Source organism: Neophocaena asiaeorientalis, unplaced genomic scaffold, assembly GCF_003031525.2.
Source record: "Neophocaena asiaeorientalis asiaeorientalis breed wild unplaced genomic scaffold, Neophocaena_asiaeorientalis_V1.1 scaffold433, whole genome shotgun sequence".
NCBI classification, from domain to species: domain Eukaryota; kingdom Metazoa; phylum Chordata; class Mammalia; order Artiodactyla; family Phocoenidae; genus Neophocaena; species Neophocaena asiaeorientalis.
Genome location: NW_020175040.1, coordinates 1,702,656 through 1,720,592, shown reverse-complemented (window position 1 = coordinate 1,720,592; position 17,937 = coordinate 1,702,656). Strand labels below are relative to the sequence as shown.

Sequence of the window (17,937 nt, the reverse complement as noted above, 5' to 3'; positions counted from 1 at the left end):
ACCCCCACCCCCGCCGCCGCCCAGGGCAGAAGGGCTGCTGTGGAGGGAGAGGCCAGCTTCACCCCGTGTAAGGCCTGTTCCCGCAAGCTCTGGCCCCTGTGAGCCAGGCCCTTCACCACCCCCGGCCCCAGATGCGGAGAGACTGTAAGGACCAAGTGTGGAAACACCGACACCCCCCGGCACAGTGCCGGACACATGCAGGCACTCAGTGAACGTCTGTTCTCTTCCCTCCCACGGCCAAACTTGGCCGGGGATTTGGTCGGGCAGAGGGCCAACGGCCGCGGGCGGGCGACTCCTGTCATCACCAACTGGGTGTCAGGCTGAGGCCTTTTATAGCCACATTGATTCAACACTCAACAGATACTTGTGAGCCATGAAGCCAGGCACGACGCTACACTGGAAAACAGCAGTGACGACAGATGAGGCACCGCCCCCTCGGGAGCTGACGCACAATAAATACTCAGGCACACGGATACGCGGTTTCACGGGTGCGGAGACGGAGCAGGAGGGGTGGGGGCGCGTGGAGAGGGGCACCCCAGGGGCTCTCAGCCTCACTTACAGGCACCAAGCACTCACGCAGCACGTCCTAGGCAGGGTTCCCAGCGCTTCACATGCACTAACTCATGTCACATGACCGCTGTGAGCTCAGTAAGGATTAACAGCTCCCCCATTTTAGAGATGAGGAAACTGAGGCACACAAGTTAGGCAACCTGCTCAGGTTCAGAAAGTCTGAATCAGAGCCTGGATTCAAACCCACGATTCTAAGTCTGGGTGCTTCTCCCTGCAGCCCGAGCAATCTGGAGCCTCGTCCAGTCTTCCCTCCAGGAGAGGAAGCAGCTGCTCTCAACACCAGTGCTGTGGAGGCCAGCAGCACTTCCTCCAAATCCAGCTCACAACCAAGAGCCCAAACCTCGTTCCACCCCGAGGGTCGGCACCACACGACGCGGCCATAACTGGGTGCGCCCACCCCACAGGCCAGCGGCGAGCAAGGCCACGCTGGGCGAGGCAGGAAGGAGCCGGGTGACACGGTGACGGCAGGCACTTACTCTGTCGCACAGGTCGGAGCCCTCCGTCTTCAGCCTGGACTGCAGCAGCGCCACCTCGGAGGCCAAGGCCTTGTGCTCCGTTTCCAGGCTCTTCTTGCCACTGTTGAGGGTGGACACGTCCCGGGACTGTTTGTACCTATTGACTGTCTCATCAAAGTGACGGTAGAGACCTAGTCTCTTGTTGACCAGGGTCAAGACCTGCTCTGTGATGCAGGCCACCTTCATCCTGGCTTCTGCAGCCGGATCCTGGGGAAGAGACACCGTGTGTGATGACATCCAGCCCTGAGCCCACTGCGACCTTCTCCTCCCAAGGAGCACCCACCACTAGCACACAAACGAGAAAAGCCACCATCTTGGAAAGTCAAGAGAATCACGCTCTTGCCGACACTGACCCTGGAACGGTTCAGCAATGGGCAGGACAGGGGACAGGAAGATGAAGCAGACGTTCACATCCAAGTCCAGCAGGACAGACACACTGGTATAAAAGGGATACTAATGCCAGGGTGCACTGTGAGAGGGGTATGAGGTGCTGAGAGAGAAGAAATTCCATCTCAGGCCGGGGAAGACTTCCAGGACGTGTTTCCAGGGCCTAAAGGATGAAGCCCAAGCTCCTTAGCCAGCCAAGGCCCTTCAGACGCAGCCCCATGTACTCCCCAGAATCCCTAACCAGTGGGCTACTGCAGAAGCCCTAACCGGGCATGCTCAAAGGCTGACTCTGGCCTGCAGAAGGTCGATTTGGCCCACAATTAGTTTTTTTTAGTTTTTTTTTCCTCAGTAAATTATCAAAGCTTTAAAATAGAGATGTGTACACAGGAAATCAGTTGAATAAACTATGACTTATCCATACAAGAGAGTCCTCTGCAGCTATAAAAAAATAACAAGGAAGAAAGCTCTCTATGAACTGATACGAGTGATTTTCAGGATACGTTAGTTAAGTGAAAAAAGCAGTGAAAAACAGATATGCTGTTGCTACCTTTTGTGTACAGAAGAAGAAAATAAGAATGAAGTATCTGCCTGTTTTTGCAAAATAAACAAATCAGAAAGGCTACCTAGGGGACTGATGAAATGGTTCCCTACAAGGCAGGGTGGGACAGGGTGGAGGAAACCACACCATTTTCAAGTTCTCAATTTAGAACTTTGTTAGTGTTTTACGGTATCACAGCCAACATTAAATATTACCAATGATGGAAGAAGAAACCAGAATAAAATTCAAGCATCAATGAACCTAATACCTTTCAAATGAGTAACCAGGGAAAGAAGAACAGAGCAACTACCTTGGGATCACAGTACTCTGACACTATGGTCTCAATCTAAAGACAAAAAGAGGGCTTCCCTAGTGGCACAGTGGTTGAGAATCCACCTGCCAATGCAAGGGACATGGGTTCGATCCCCGATACCGGAAGATCCCGCATGCCACGGAGCAACTAAGCCCGTGCACCACAACTACTGAGCCCACACTCTAGAGCCTGCGAGCCACAACTACTGATCCCGTGTGCCACAACTACTGAAGCCCAGGAGCCTCGAGCCCGTGCTCCACAACAAGAGAAACCACCGCAACGAGAAGCCCACGCACTGCAACGAAGAGTAGCCCCCGCTCGCCGCAACTAGAGAAAGCCCGGACGCAGCAGTGAAGACCCAGTGCAGCCAAAAATAAATAAATAAAATAAATAAATTTATTTTAAAAAATAAAGACAAAAAGAACTGCCAAGAAACCTGGCACTCTACTCGTAGGTTTGGTGTTTGTAGTGGTATGAGTGCAGCAACTGTGGAACTGTTTTGTTTTGTTTATAGACTTCAGCAAATAAACAAACACACTGATGTTGGGATCCAGGCAAAGAACCCTGGGGTGTTAGACTGGAATAACTCATATTTCAAATACCACATGTATTTATCTCCCGGCTCTGTCTGCTGAAAGGGCTGAGGAGCAGAGATGCTCCAAGAGCAGTGATCACAACCAGCTCCCAGATCATGGTCTCCAGGTACCATTCTGCACTGAAAGGAACCGGAGCTGCTCGGAGAAAGTACAGGAAACGCCGGAAACGTACTGCTGCACGCTACAATCAGGAAGTGCACAGAAATACGACGTAGACGGAAAGACAGTCAAACCTGGGACACTTGAGCATCGAAAGGAATGGCGCAGTGGACAGTGATCCAATAAGACAACGCGTGGATCCGACCGAATAATGAAGCAACCAACCACGAGAAAAGCTTTTCCTTATACTAGAAAACCACCTAGTAAGGTAAAAGGCACCATAGTTTTTCAGCCACCACAACTATCAGATTCAGGTAAGAATTAGTAATAAATACTGTAACTAGTGGGTGAATATATATGATATTTATATAGCCTCAAACAGATTATGTATTAGTTGCAAAGAAAAATAGTAACGTTACAGTGAATAAACCAAAAAAGGCACCAACTCAACCAAGGAGAGTCAGTATCACCGACCCCGGACCAAATGACATCAGGTACCTCCCGACGTGATGCACTGCAGACACAGCACCACTTCGTAATGTTCTTGCCAAAAATGCATAATCTGAATTTCAAGGAGAAACACAAGAAGCCTAACGTACACACGAGGCTGAGGAATGTCCCAGATTAAAGCAGACTAAGGAAATACGACAACTAAATGCAACGCGTCATCCTCAACTGAATTCCCAAGTATGAAAAATAATGGCTATAGAAGTTACCCTTGGGGCGATCAGCAAAATTGGAGCCTGGACTGGGTGCTGGTTGTTATTAGAGCACCGTCACGTTCCGGACCTCGATCATCGTGCCCTGGCTGAAACGGGGCCCTTGGGGTCAGGCTGTGCGCACACCTAAGTATTCAAGGGAGGCGGGCAACTTAAAGGGCTCAGAAGAGTACGTACAACAGAGAGGCCGAATGTTAACCACTCCGTCCAGGTGAAGAGTGCAGAGTTCGTTTTACTATTCTTGTAAAATGTCTAAATGCAGAATTATTTTAAAACTCGGGATTTTTTAAATTGATAAAAAAGCAATTTTTATAGCTTAGGAAATGGGGATATGTCACAGTAAAACCTAGACTCAGCCCTTCTGCGTGACAAGGTGAGCAGCTGCCCCAGTGGCACCCCTACCCCGGGGCAGCCTCGCTGGTCTACGGAACCAGCCAGACCAACGTCCTTGCTCATTCGTACCAACTGCCACCCACAGGCCCCAGCGAAAGCCTGCCATGCTGTGCCACAAGCTGCTCCCTCCAGCCAAAGGCCCCGCCCCACCTCTTCTGCCAGTCACTTCCCCGTGAGCCTTTCTGGGCACACGCTCTGCCCACCGCCTCTCCCCACGGAACTGGCCGCCAGCAGCAACCTGTCTCCTTCAACAGCACATGTCCGTGACCATAGCAACAAAAGGAGGGGTCTCTAGGGTAACGGTCAGCTGAGGCCACAGGCAGGGCAGAGGCGTATGTCGCGTGGCCGGGCGCTAGGAAAGCGAGTCAAGCACGCACTGCAGACGGCCGAGTTGGGTACCTTTGTGATGGAGAAGTCCAGCCTGACGTAGACGATGACGGTAAAGAACAGGACGTAGAAGGCAGCCACCACCAGCAGGGGCTCCTGCAGCATGAGCACCTTGTTGAAGGTGTAGTGCACCTGGGGGAGCCAGGAACACACGCTGACACACGGGTCCACCCGGACTTGGAGACCTGGGGGCGAAGGGGCCTCGCCAGGCCTACAACTGTCCGGGCTGCCCCCGCCATCTGCCCCAGCCCCGCCCCCACAGGCGGCTGTGCCCAAACCACTCCAGGCAAGGAGGAGAGGATGGCAAGTCCCTGAGCCTGCAGCCACTGTCCAGGGAGGAGGCCTGGGAGGCAGGGCTGTGGAGCGCATACCACCATGTCCTGAATGTGCTGTTCCACCAGGTTTTTCTTGTGGGCCACGATCACGGGGCGGCCAAACGTGTCCAGGTAGGTGTAGTGCAGCTCATCAGGGGCTCGGCTGATCTCATAGGGACTGTCCACTTGGATGTTTCTAGATGCCAATGGGAGGAAACTGAGCCTCAGACAAACGGCATTGACCAACTGGGTTCACAGTGAGGATCCAAGGCCCAAGGGGTCTTCCAGGGTCACGAGTTCTACTCCGCTCTGCTCCCCTCCCATCACAGGGAACACCCCACCCCCTGAGGCCGCGGACCCACTGTCAGAAAGCCCTGGGTATGGGAATGTTTTGTCGCCCATGCCAAGGGCAGGGGGCCCTGTGAGTGTCAACTGGTTTCTGCCAAGTGGACTCCTAGAGACGCTGTGGCCCTGTCCTTTCCCAAGCCTGGTTCTTCAACTTAGGCCAACATTTGATGAGATCCCTTACCCTTCCAGATTCCTTCCTTTCTGCTTAAACTGGCCAAAGACAGCTCCCTCTGTTTATAACCATGGAACCTGATATACCATCTGAGACCACCCTCCCCCCACCCCTTCTGAACCTGGTGTGACACGCCCAGGACAAGACAAAGCCCTCTCCACTATCCCTCCCCTTCCTAGGAGCACAGCCCAAGGCCACCCAGCTGCCTCAACTTTGTGGTTCTTTCCTTTTGCCAGTAACCTCATCGGACTCAGGCCATCACTCTGGCCTGCTATGAATCCTGCCCCTGTCACAGAAAGGGCTGTGTTGGGATAGCTCATAAGTGCATCTTGTGCCCTCACTGAGTCAAATGTCTCAGTTTAAGCTCCACTGGAAGCCCCTCCTCTGCGCCCTAGAACCCAACGTCCCACTGAGGTGCCAAGAGGGCACCACCAGGAAGGGAGACAGGAAGGGAGGTCAGACTCACTTGGCCCCTTCTGGCAGGATGATTTTCACAGTCAGAGAGTCTATCACTTGTTCATCAAACACGTGGTCCACAAGCCTCATCTTCAATGCATACTGGTCTCCTGGAGGGTCAAGCAGACATAGCTGTGACTGGTTTCGTGCGTGTCTTTCTCCTAAGTAAAGTACTAGAATCTAGGCCCTGAACGTCACAAAAGGAGACACCAGCCACCACCGACTGTGTGCCTTCAATGAAAGAACGCATCAGCTGAGTCTGATCAGGCTCCAGAGACAGCTGTCAATGGGCTAGAAATACGGAAGACAGAGGGACGTGCTGCCCTGCACTCTGACCCGCAATCAGCAAAATCCAGACCATGGGCTACACTACAAATAAGGTCAACTTCTTCAACAGCTAAACCACGAGGAAAACAGATGGAGGAGGAAACTGTTGATTACTAGAGGCTGACAAGACAAATCAACTTTTTTGAAAAACGCAGAACTAGAGTATCTAGAGACATACAAATGGGTGATAGAACGATGAAGAAATTCAAGAGAGTGTCTCCCAAAAGCCAGGACGGTGATCGCTGTTGTGGGGAAAAGAGGAGGTACATGAGGGCCTTCTGAGTGGCTGGCCAATTTCACTTTCTTGACCTGAGTGATGGTTATAAGGTGCTCCTCTTATAATTTACTGAACTTTACATTTGTGTGATTTACTAGATTTTATTTTGCATTAAAAAGGTTTTAAAAAGAAAGACTTGGAAATATGACAAAATGTTTATAATCAATAGTTCTGGGTGCTTGTGTAAAAGTGTTTATTATTCTCTGAATTTTTTATTTTTTAAATATTTCAAATTTAAAGAATTTAAGCAGTTCCTTCTTATGCTAGAACTGGGGGTAAGAAGAAGCTTTTTACTGTCCTATGTGAATTGATTACCATACACAGGTATCACTTTTACAACAGTAATTTTTACCCACCCATGAAAAGTTGTTGCTGATATCCCAGCCTTCCTAAGAATGACAAGAGAATACCCTCTCCCCATCTAAAAGGACTGGCAATTATCACACACACACAGACACACACACACACACACACACACACACACACACACACACACACACGACACAACACAAAACAAACCCACAGAAAATTAAAGAAAAAGACAGTCTTTCCCTTTTCAACTTCCTAACGATTGAAAACTGACCCAAATTATAGAGGTACTCATAGCTTGGGAGGTTGTAGCCGACGATGTAATGGGTCTTCCACCCGCCGAAAAGAGGAAAGCGAGGCCGGATTTCCATCTCTACGGAGTCATCCAAAATAAGAAGGTGGCTGGTGGAAACGTTGCCGATCTCATCCCGGTAATAAACGTCCTGTGCAGCAGCAGGGAGGATGGTCTGCAAGAGAGCGAGCACACCTTCTGAAGGCCCCAGACACTGACGCGGAGGAAGCGATCCTAAGTCCAGAAGAGACTTCCTGCACCAGGCTCTCCATCACATCACTACTTCATGGTCTCCAAACTGTGAACAGCCCGAGCAAAGTCTAACTTCCCCCCAAAGGCTCCAGAATATCTAGATACCTCATCTGCTTCTCAGTCAACGTTGGTAAATAGCCAAATTCTTCTAAACAGTAAATAACAGACTCATAAATACCTTTGCAAATGCTAAAGACTTAATACAAAGGTAAAAATAATCTGTAAGTTATTTTGCAGGCGAGCAAACTAAAGATGGAGGAAATCACATGAAATCGCTAGGTGGTTTATGGTTTACTTATGAAAGGGGTTTCTTCACCTAATATTTTTAACTAATTTTTTTAAATCTTTACTTATTTTTAATTATTTATTTCCAAATCTGTAAGCAAATTTTGATAATTGAGAGGAAAATGTAATGCCTCTGTTCGCACAGTGAGCGCTTCTGTAATACTTAAGTACGTGAAAATGCTTCTAGGATTTCATTTATAAGACATAAAAAGATACAAAACCGTATATGCAATACGATCAAATGTTTTTTAAAAACAGTATTATAAAAGAAAAAGGAAATATATTAAAGAGTGTCGGCAAAACTAGTGCCTGGGTTTGTTTTTCCTTTTTCCATTATTCAAATTTTCTTTAAAAAACATGACTGACTTATATAAATGGGGGCTTTTTTTTTTTTTTTTGGCCTTGATGCTAGTTCCCCCACCAGGGATTGAACCTGGGCCACAGCAGTGAACATGCCAAGTCCTAACCACTGGACCGACAGGGAATTCCTGGAGGCCATTTTTTTTTTTAACATTCTGTTGGTTCTAACACCGTCACTCAACTACCTGAACACCAGTCAATCCCGACGACTGTCCATAATTAGCTACTTTCAAAAAGCAAAGGAAAGGACAGATGTGATAGTCATACTTTCCCCAATGTCCAAGTCCAACAGTCCATACCTTAAAAGAACGGATGGAGGAGACTCCACTATCTGGCTGTCTCTGGTAATCATAGCGCGAAAAAGGCCCCTTCAGCACAGCGCCTGTGTGCTTCAGGTCCACGTTTTCCTCCACAGCAATGTTACCCCAGTGGGAGACCTCGATGACTCGGGTCATGCTGGTGATGGTCAGGAAAGGGCTGTTGTTCTCAGAATGTACTTTAAAAGTGTCCTGGAGAGGAAGGAAACAAGCAGCTCAAAGTTTGGCGACAGAGGGATCAACACTAGCTTAAAGCAAATTGGTTGGAAACAACCTATACATCAGTACCAGGACGGATAAACTGTGACACATCTAATGTATGCAACAGAATGGTTAAATTGTGCTGTCTCTAACGTAATGACATGGAAATATTCACGATATATTATTAATTGGAAAGATAGAATACACAAAGCTGTTTTAGGTTCCAACATAAACATCATTTGTTTTACAAACAAAATTGTCTATACTCGTTATTTTATAGCGACTATGTGAGAAAAAGAAAACAGAACCTGAACTGAGATACATGAGAATCTCAACACAGATAGGAAACAGAATTACAGATTATTTCTACTTTCTCCTTGTAGTTTTTATTTTCCAAATTTCTGCAAATGAGCTTTTTAAATTGATTTTTTAAAGCAGTTTTTACAGTTTTAAAATAAAATAAAATCTTAAGCTGTAAATAAAGAAAAACTGTAACTAGGAAATAAATATAAGATCTAATAGAGAAGACATAACCTCTCACCAGTGAGCTAACAAATAACTCATAACTGAGGGAGACACGTAGCATTACTGGATTGTTCTAACCTGAAGAAAATTCATCTAGAAAAGTTCACAGAAGAGACTTTTTAAGATAACATTTATGGAGTTGACATGTATGTATGTATCAGGCACTCTTTATGAGCTCTGAATAAGCACATAATTTCATTTAATCCTCAGAACATCACAACGAAGTAATTACTACTTATCCCCAATTTTACAAATAAAACACCCAGAGGCCCGGCAGTTAGTATTAAGAAATCTTTCTGGTCACAGATACAGAATGGTGGTTGCCAGAGGCATGGGTGGGAGAAATGGGTGAACTGTTTTGTTTCTTTTTAATTTAAATAAACTGAATAACAAAAATTTTTAAAAGTAAAATTACAAAAAGACCAGAAAAACATCAAATTAAAAAGCTTTTGTACAGCTAAGGAAACTACCAACAAAACGAAAAGGTTGCCTACTGAATGGAAGAAGATATTTGCAAATGATACAGCCAATAGGGGATTAACATCCAAACTGTACAAAGAACTCCTACAACCTGACATCAAAAAACAAAGGACCCAATTTACAAATGGGCAGAGGATCTGAGGAGACATTTTTCCAAGGAAGATATTCAGCCAGCCAACAGGCAAATGAGAAGATGCTCAACATCACACATCATCAGGCAGGCAAATGCAGATCAAAACCACGATGAGGTGCTATCCCTTCACATATGTCAGAATGGCTATTATCAAAAGATAATAAATAACAAGCGTTAGTGAGGATGTAGAGAAAAAGGAAACCTCATGCACTAGTGCTGGGAATGTAAACCGGGGCAGCCACAACAGAAAACAGGACGGATATTCCTTAAAAAATTAAAAATACAACCACCATATGACCCAGCAATTCTACTCCTGGGTATTTATCCAAACAAAATGAAAAACACTCATTAGAAAAGTTATATGCACCTCAAAGTTCATAGCAGCATCATTTACAACAGCCAAGATACAGAAGCAACCTAAGTGCCCATCAATAGATGAATGGGTAAAGAAGATGTGAGATACACACACACACACAGTGGAACACTATTCAGGCATAAAAAAGAATGGAATCTTGCCATTTGTGACAACATGGATGGATCTAGAGGGCACTATGCTAAATGAAATAAATCAGAAAAAGACAAATACTGTATGATTTCACTTATATGTGGAATCTAGAAAACAAATGAACAAAATAGAAACAGAGTTATAGATATAGAGAACAAACAGGTGGTTGCCAGAGGGGAGAGGGGGGTCAGGGAGGGAGAGAAATAGGTGAGGCGCATTAAGAGGTACAACCTTCCAGTTGCAAAATAAATGAGACAAGTATGAAATGTACAGTGTGGGGAAGTCAATAACTACATAATATCTTTGTATGGTGACATATCCTAACTGCACTTATGGTGGCGATCGTTTTGAAATGTACAGAAAGACTGAATCAATATATTGTATAACAGGAACTAACATAGTGTTGTAGGTCAATTACACTTCGAAAACCAAAAACCAAACAAACAAACTCATAGAGAAAGAGATCAGATTTGTGGGCCCCAGAGGCAGAGGCGGGACGGAGAGAGAATTGGAGGAAGGTGGTCAAAAGGTCCAAACTTCCAGCTGTAACATAAGTAAGTACTAGGGATGTGACGTACAACGTGATGAATATAATTAGCACTGCTGTACCTTCCGTATGAAAGCTAAGAGAGTAAATCCTAAGAGTTCTTATCACAGGAAAAATTTTTTTTTCTGTTTCCTTAACTTTTTTCAATGTTAATTTCACGGCCCCTCGTTCCCTATCATTTATATACGAAGCACCGAAACTGGAGCCGAGGTCTGAACAGTGTCTGTTTCTCTAGTTTTGTTTCTGTATGAGATGACGCACATGTGCTAGCGCCTGCAATCATCACTTCGTGATATAAGTCAAATCACGACGCTGTACACCTTGAACTTACTCAGGGCTGTATGTCAATTTAATCTCCTTAAAAATGGAAGAAACAGAAAAAGTTAAAGGCCAAAAGAACCAGAAAAACACCCTTCTTTCCCAAAAGTCCAAGAAGTAGACAAGATGAGGTTATTTTGTTTTGTTATTTTATTATAATTGTAGTTAACAGCATTTAACGCCAATACCGGCACGGCTATGGGGAAACTGGCGGTTCCATAGTGCTGGTGCCATAATAAATTGGCTAAATTTTCTGAAAAAGCATTTGGCAGTACAGCAAGAGATTTTTAAATGTTTATATGCTTTGATTTGAAAACTTGTACTTCAAAAACTCTACCCTGAAAGTACAGAGCAAAGAAAAGATAGAGAAAGGACGGCTGAAGCATTGTAGCAATAGCCTGACAACCACTGAATCTCAGTGACTGAGATGGCTGTCCGTTTACGATACTCTATACTTCTGTGTGTTTGAAACGTGCCATAAGAACAACATCTTTTTTACGCCTTCATCACTCCCTCTGCCTTTAAGGCTCACGCCCTAGGCTCAGCAACACCACCAGCAGCTAACCCCAGCCACCAGGGCCAGCACAGCTCAGGTTTTCCCATCCCCGTGCCTTTGTCCCCCTATCGCCTCTGCCCAGAATGCCTGGTTTCCTGCTCCCCCAACTCCCACCTCCTTTAGAAAGCCCTCCTCAAGCCCCAGCCTCTATCTGAACTCCCAGAATGAGGACAGTGAGCCCCATGGAGCCACTTCTCGGCAGGTTAAAACTCTGGGGATGATCTGACATGGTGCTTTGGATTCCCACCCAAGTCCCTCAACGCATAGTCACCCCCGTAGGAGATATGCTCTGCAGCGGACAGGGGTGGCCTGGACTCCACAAGGGCCCACCTGACTATAGGCAGGGACATCGCGGAAAGGTCCGTAATCCAGGAGGTCCTCGGAGCGCGTGGGGTTCCCCAACTTGGTGTAGCTCTCCACGTTTCGGGAGGCGAGTTTCACACGCATGGTTTGTGTCTTGGTCGGGTAGGGAGAGTAGAAATAATGGTTCCCTTCAAACACCACAAACTGTTTCTCCGACTGGGTGATCTGGGTTGGATATGGCTGAAGCACATGGGTATAAACGGCTTCCACAATGACTGAAACCTTGGCCCCGGGATCAAGAGCGACTGGGAGCTTGACGGTGAAGAATCTCCCGCTGGAGCAAGGATGAGGAGAAACAATTAAGAGAGACCAAGAAGCTGAAAAGAGTACAGCAGCTTAAAATCACAGCAAAATTTTGTACCAAGATAAAAGCAGTTACTTCTAAGAGATACCTTCAACCTATTAATTTAAGCCTCTTTTAAAATTTATTTATTTGGCATTTATTTATTTATTTTATGTTTGGCTGGGTTGGGTCTTTGTTGCTGCACGCGGGCTTTCTCTAGTTGCAGTGAGCGGGGGCTACTCTTCGTTGCGGCGTGCGGGCTTCTCATTGCGGTGGCTTCTCTTGTTGCGGAGCACGGGCTCTAGGCGCGCGGGCTTCAGTAGTTGTGGTGCACGGGCTCAGTAGTTGTGGCTTGCGGGCTCAGTAGTTGTGGCGCACAGGCTTAGTTGCTCCACAGCATGTGGTATCTTCCTGGACCAGGGCTTGAACCCTGGTGTCCCCTGCATTGGCAGGCGGATTCTTAACCGCTGCGCCACCAGGGAAGTCCCTTCCTGCTTTTTAACGTGTGTTTGAAAACTATCCTTAGTAAAGTGCTTTAAAATAAATAACAAGTGCCAGGCCCCCTGCTAGGTACTGAGGTTAGAGCAGAGAAGAAGGCAAGTTCAAACCCAGGCTTCATGTTCAAAGAGCTCAGTCTACCTCCCGTGAAAAAGCATCACTTCTGGGCTTCCCTGGTGGCACAGTGGTTAAGAATCTGCCTGCCAACACAAGAGACACGGGTTCGAGCCCTGGTCCGGGAAGATCTCACATGCCGCGGAGTAACTAAGCCCGTGCGCCACAACTACCGAGCCTGCGCTCTAGAGCCCGCGTGCCACAACTACTGAAGCCCGCACACCCTAGAGCCTGTGCTCCGCAACAAGGGAAGCCACCGCAATGAGAAGCCCGCGCACCACAACGAAGAGCAGCCCCCGCTCACTGCCACTAGAGAAAGCCCACGCAGTAACAAAGACCCAACACAGCCAAAAATTTTAAAAAATAATAAAATAAAATAAAAGGCATCACTTTCAGCGCCGTGAAGGCTGGCGAGGAGGTGTGGTGAGGCTGTCTACCCCTTGGAAACAGGACGGTAGCCAAGCAGTGATGGGAGGGTGTCTGCTGAGGCAAACAGCCCGCAGGTCCCACCCACCAGTTTCCCATCTATTGGCTGGGGATCGCTACCCCCATAGATTAGAGACCTGATCTGGCATGGAAGTAACTACTTTCCTGTTGTGAAACACACTGCCACTCTCAGGGGAGTCCAGTTTCAGCACCAGGAGTCAGAAAAGACATCATAAACGGGTCCAGAATGCAGGGAGCCTGTCGCCTGCTACCACACACTCTACTAACTGAGACAGCCTCTAACACGCTGGGCCCATTCTAAGCGACTCTCCTAGTTATGATTCCAGCCCTGATGTGATAACCTACAACCAGACAAGGCAAGACAGACACAGATACGCTGACCGTTACCTTACCTTTTACCCTTAATTTTGGTTTCTCGTACTTCCAGATTGTTCTCTTCCTCATCCTCTCCCTTCACCTGTAAAAGGACAAAGGAAGTTATTCTTTTTAGTCTCTAAATTTTGAGTCAACAATTAACTAACTGCCGCAGAAGTCCACATTAAAACATTCAAACCACCAGAACTTTGCTGGTTTCAGTAACAATTTTTCAAGTGAAATACAAGAACACTGTCACAAGACCTACTTTTGGGGCTTCCCTGGTGGCGCAGTGGTTGAGAGTCCGCCTGCCGATGCAGGGGACACGGGTTCGTGCCCCGGTCCGGGAGGATCCCACATGCCGTGGAGCGGCTGGGCCCGTGAGCCATGACCGCTGAGCCTGCGCGTCCAGAGCCTGTGCTCCGCAACGGGAGAGGCCACAACAGTGAGACGCCCGCGTACCGCAAAAAAAAAAAAAAAAAAAAAAAAAAAAAGACCTACTTTGGCACTGAATAAGCTGTATGATATGCTCTAGAAAATCATAATATTTTCCTGAATGATCAAATACACACATACAAATTAAAATTACGCTTCCAAATACAGTTTACACTTCCAAACAGAAAGGCCAGAAAGGTTTCTTTCTGGACGTTTTCTTCTTCATTTACATTCCAATATGCCTATGCATAGAAAAAGTCCCAGTATTGTTTACTACTTTTATTTTTTCATTTTTTATTTTGGCTGCGTTGGCTCTTCGTTGCTGCGCAAGGGCTTTCTCTAGTTGTGGCGAGCAGGGGCTACTCTTCGTTGCGGTGCGCGGGCTTCTCGTTGCGGTGGCTTCTCTTGCTGCGGCACGCAGGCCCTGGAGTGTGCAGTGCGGGCTTCAGTAGTTGCGGCGCATGGGCTCAGTAGTTGTGGCTCAAGGGCTGTAGAGCGTAGGCTCAGTAGTTGTGGCACACGAGCTTAGTTGCTCCGCAACATGTGGGATATTCCTGGACCAGGGCTTGAACCCGTGTCCCCTGCACTGGCAGGTGGATTCTTAACCACTGCACTACCAGGGAAGTCCCTATTTATTGTTGTAGAAGAAAAGTCTCACGCATAACCAAAACTGATTTTAGTTGCGCAAAAGAAGTTAACAGTGGCAAAAGCAATGGTTACTGTGTGGCACACTCTTTTATTCTTATCCTTCATTGCAACCAGCTGTGCAACCAGGAAAAGGATGCCAACTCCGGCAGGCTGCAGGGTCTTTCTGAGAAAGAGTAGGCATCTTGAATGAGACTGTGGAACAGATTCCAAGGGAAAAACTTACGCACACAGCACTGATCTCTTTGCCAACCCAACCTCCACCAAAAGAAAAAAAATTTAAGACCACCTTTTAAGACTGGACCAGTGATTCCCAATCGGGTATACAAAGCTATAATGAGAAAGCTATTTGTCATATTTCAAAAAGCCTAAAAGTTATCATACAATCATCCTCAACAAAGGTGTACAGCCTGATAAAAACAACAAATTTCACTACTTTTACTAGAATCCTATCACAGTGGGAACATTCTAGTATACCTGTGCTTATCAGGAACTCTCATTGTTCAGTTATGTGTTGATTTGTCCTAAGAAATACTTACTATCACTTCTAAATATTTACTAGATTCAATGTGTAATCTAATAGAAGGTTAGAGAAACAAAATATTTCAAATATAGGATCAAAATGAAAGCAAAAATAGTAAGATAAGTCTTTGGTAGTAAAAAGACAAGGAACCATCATCACGGCCTCCTCTACCAGTTCCTAAACTTCTACATGTAGTGTTGAAGATAATTCACTGAAACAATTTCCAGCAACCTCACCAAAGAGATGGAAAATACACATCCCTTGGTTAAGTTTATCATCCAGTTACGTTTCCCATTGGGATAGGGGTACAAGGGAGCACATACACCCGTTTGACTCATCTCGCTCTTGGACTACAAATCAAAAAATGGTTCTGAATAAACCTGGTGATGGGACCACAGGTTTTACACCCCAACAGAACCCTACCTCACACCATCTAGGCCACAAGAGGCAATGTCGTACAGTGAAGAACACACAAAGGTGAAAGAAACTAACCTGACTTTATTCTAAGACATCATGTAGGTTAAACAACTTAACCTCCCAGACTGCAGTCCTCACCAGCAGTAACAATACACCTCGAAGGGCTCTTATGAGAGTTAAATGAGAATGTACTTAAAATACCTACCACGATACCCGACACAAAGTAAGTTTTCAGTTAAGACACCAGTTAAGTGCTCTCCGGCATGATGGCCAGATAGCTTCTGCTGTCGTCTTGTTATACTGTGGCAACCTCACTAAATGATAACTTGCTTTCATAAAAGAATGGGATTTAACATTCAGAACATTCAAATGAAGTTTTAATCCATCCTTCCACAAACCTTTAAGCAAAACTGCGTGTTTCATCATGGACAAAGCATGATAAGGGAACAGGAGTCATTTCGGAAGCATGATCTCCATAAAGGTAACTTTATAGCTCCAAATTCAGCAGTCAGGTATGCTAAGAAGAAATACGACACTGGAATGACTATTCTCCAAACCAATAACTGGGTAACCACTTAATGGATGCTGTTTAAGGAAAACAGTAATAGAAGGCAAACCTCTGTATACGTATATTCCCTCTATTCCCAAAGCCAACACTGCTTCCTTGAGAGGCATAAAAATGACCACTGAAATGCATGGAAGAACAGAAGCAAAGTTGGGAGGCATTTACTGCGTTACTGTAAGAATGAGAACCGGTCGGGGGGAGGGAGAGAACTGGACTTTCCCTTTCTTTACTGTATTACTTGCAGGAGTTTTTAAACTAACTTTAAGGAAAAGGAAATCTTTTGAAGCCGCCGTTCGCAACCGTAAGAAGTGCGTTATATTAACAGCGGTTTCAAACGATTCCAAACTTGGAAGCAGGGGAGCTGCTCCATTTGCGATCGCACTGGACGGAGCCCAGCTCCCTGGCGAATCCGCGCTCCGGCCGCACCACCGCGCGGCGCCCCCGCAGGCCACGGGCCCAGCCGCCTGCGCCGCCGGCCGGGGCTGACGTGTCCGGGGCGGGGACGGGCGCCAGTCCTCCCGGCCGGCCCGTGTCCCCGGGCCCAGCTCACCTGCACGCCGAGGTACGCCAGCCGGGCCTCCAGCTCGGGCTCCAGAGCCAGTAGGAAGGAGGCGACGCGGGACGAGGAGCTACCGCCCGCGTGCGCCAGGACCACCTCGGCCGTCACCTTGGCCAAGTGGCTGCTCAGGTCCACAGTGCGCTTCACGTCCTCGTTGATCAGCGGCGGCGCCTCCGCGGAGGCGCGGCCCGGCGCCGGGGCCCAGGCCCAGATCAGCAGCAGCAGCGGCAACAGGCGAGCAGCGGGCGCCTCCATGGCCGTGACTGAGCTGGGCCGCGGGTGGCCCATCCGCGCGCGTACCCCGTGTCCGCCACGGCGCAGCCGCCCATTGGGCCCGCTGGCGCCCCAAGATGGCGGCGCCCAGGGGCGAGGACCCCGTCTCCATGGCAACGGGCGGCCCGCCGGGCGCCTGCTTGCGTGCACTGGCCGGTCTCCGGTCCCTGGAAGGCGCCCTGGTCTCCCCACCGCTCTCCCACAGAGGTAACACTGGCAAAGACAAAGGAGGAGCACAGACTGCGTCTGTCCACAAGAAGTGCTGATGATGAGTGAACGGTATGTTACTTTTTAGCTTAGAAAGTACTGCCCCCAAATTCTCCGTTAAACATGAAGCCATTTTCATTCTCTTTATTAATTCATCCTTTCACTCCCTCAAGAAACATTTATTGAGCTTTAAGTTGCATACCCATCCGAAAGAGAGGCAGTAAGACATCCTTTTAACAGAGAACATACTTCTGTTGTGGAAGAATGAGAGGGAAGATGTCTTGTAGACGGTGAGCAGTCTGGGCCACAGAACTCCACAATCCTTTTGAGGAACTTGCATTAGTTCCGTTTGGGGGAACGAGACCCAATCTAGGCCAGACTACTCGCTCTCCCAGAAGCTGGAATCTGAAGGCAGCAACTACACCTGAAAACTGCAGAACTGAGTCATGTGCGCTGGGAGGCCTGCAGAGCTGGCCAGGGTCCCGCTATGATCCCCAGCTTCTCCGTGTCTGCTTCTTCAACGCCTCCCACTCTGCAAGCACAGGCTCTTCTCAAAAATAGAGGAGGGGGCTTCCCTGGTGGCGCAGTGGTTGAGAATCCGTCTAACGATGCTGGGGACACGGGTTCGTGCCCCGGTCCGGGAAGATCCCACATGCCGCGGAGCGGCTGGGCCCGTGAGCCATGGCCGCTGAGCCTGCGCGTCCGGAGCCTGTGCTCCGCAACGGGAGAGGCCACAACAGTGAGAGACCTGCGTACCGCAAAA

General features: G+C 47.6%; 1 protein-coding gene across 1 annotated transcript in view; it reads right to left on the bottom strand.

Annotated features, from left to right (window-relative positions):
- The window catches only part of RPN1 (ribophorin I), a 17,733-nt gene extending 709 nt beyond the window's left edge, over positions 1–17,024 (bottom strand). Inside the window, exons 1-9 of the mRNA XM_024763388.1 lie at positions 16,686–17,024; positions 13,589–13,653; positions 11,822–12,128; positions 8,209–8,418; positions 6,995–7,187; positions 5,818–5,917; positions 4,889–5,027; positions 4,530–4,649; positions 1,047–1,292 (exon numbers count right to left, since the gene is read on the bottom strand). Of these exons, the coding sequence (XP_024619156.1) occupies positions 1,047–1,292; positions 4,530–4,649; positions 4,889–5,027; positions 5,818–5,917; positions 6,995–7,187; positions 8,209–8,418; positions 11,822–12,128; positions 13,589–13,653; positions 16,686–16,982 (1,677 nt within the window). The 5' untranslated portion in view covers positions 16,983–17,024. The remainder of the gene's footprint in view (positions 1–1,046; positions 1,293–4,529; positions 4,650–4,888; positions 5,028–5,817; positions 5,918–6,994; positions 7,188–8,208; positions 8,419–11,821; positions 12,129–13,588; positions 13,654–16,685) is intronic.
- Between the last annotated feature and the right edge of the window lie 913 nt (positions 17,025–17,937).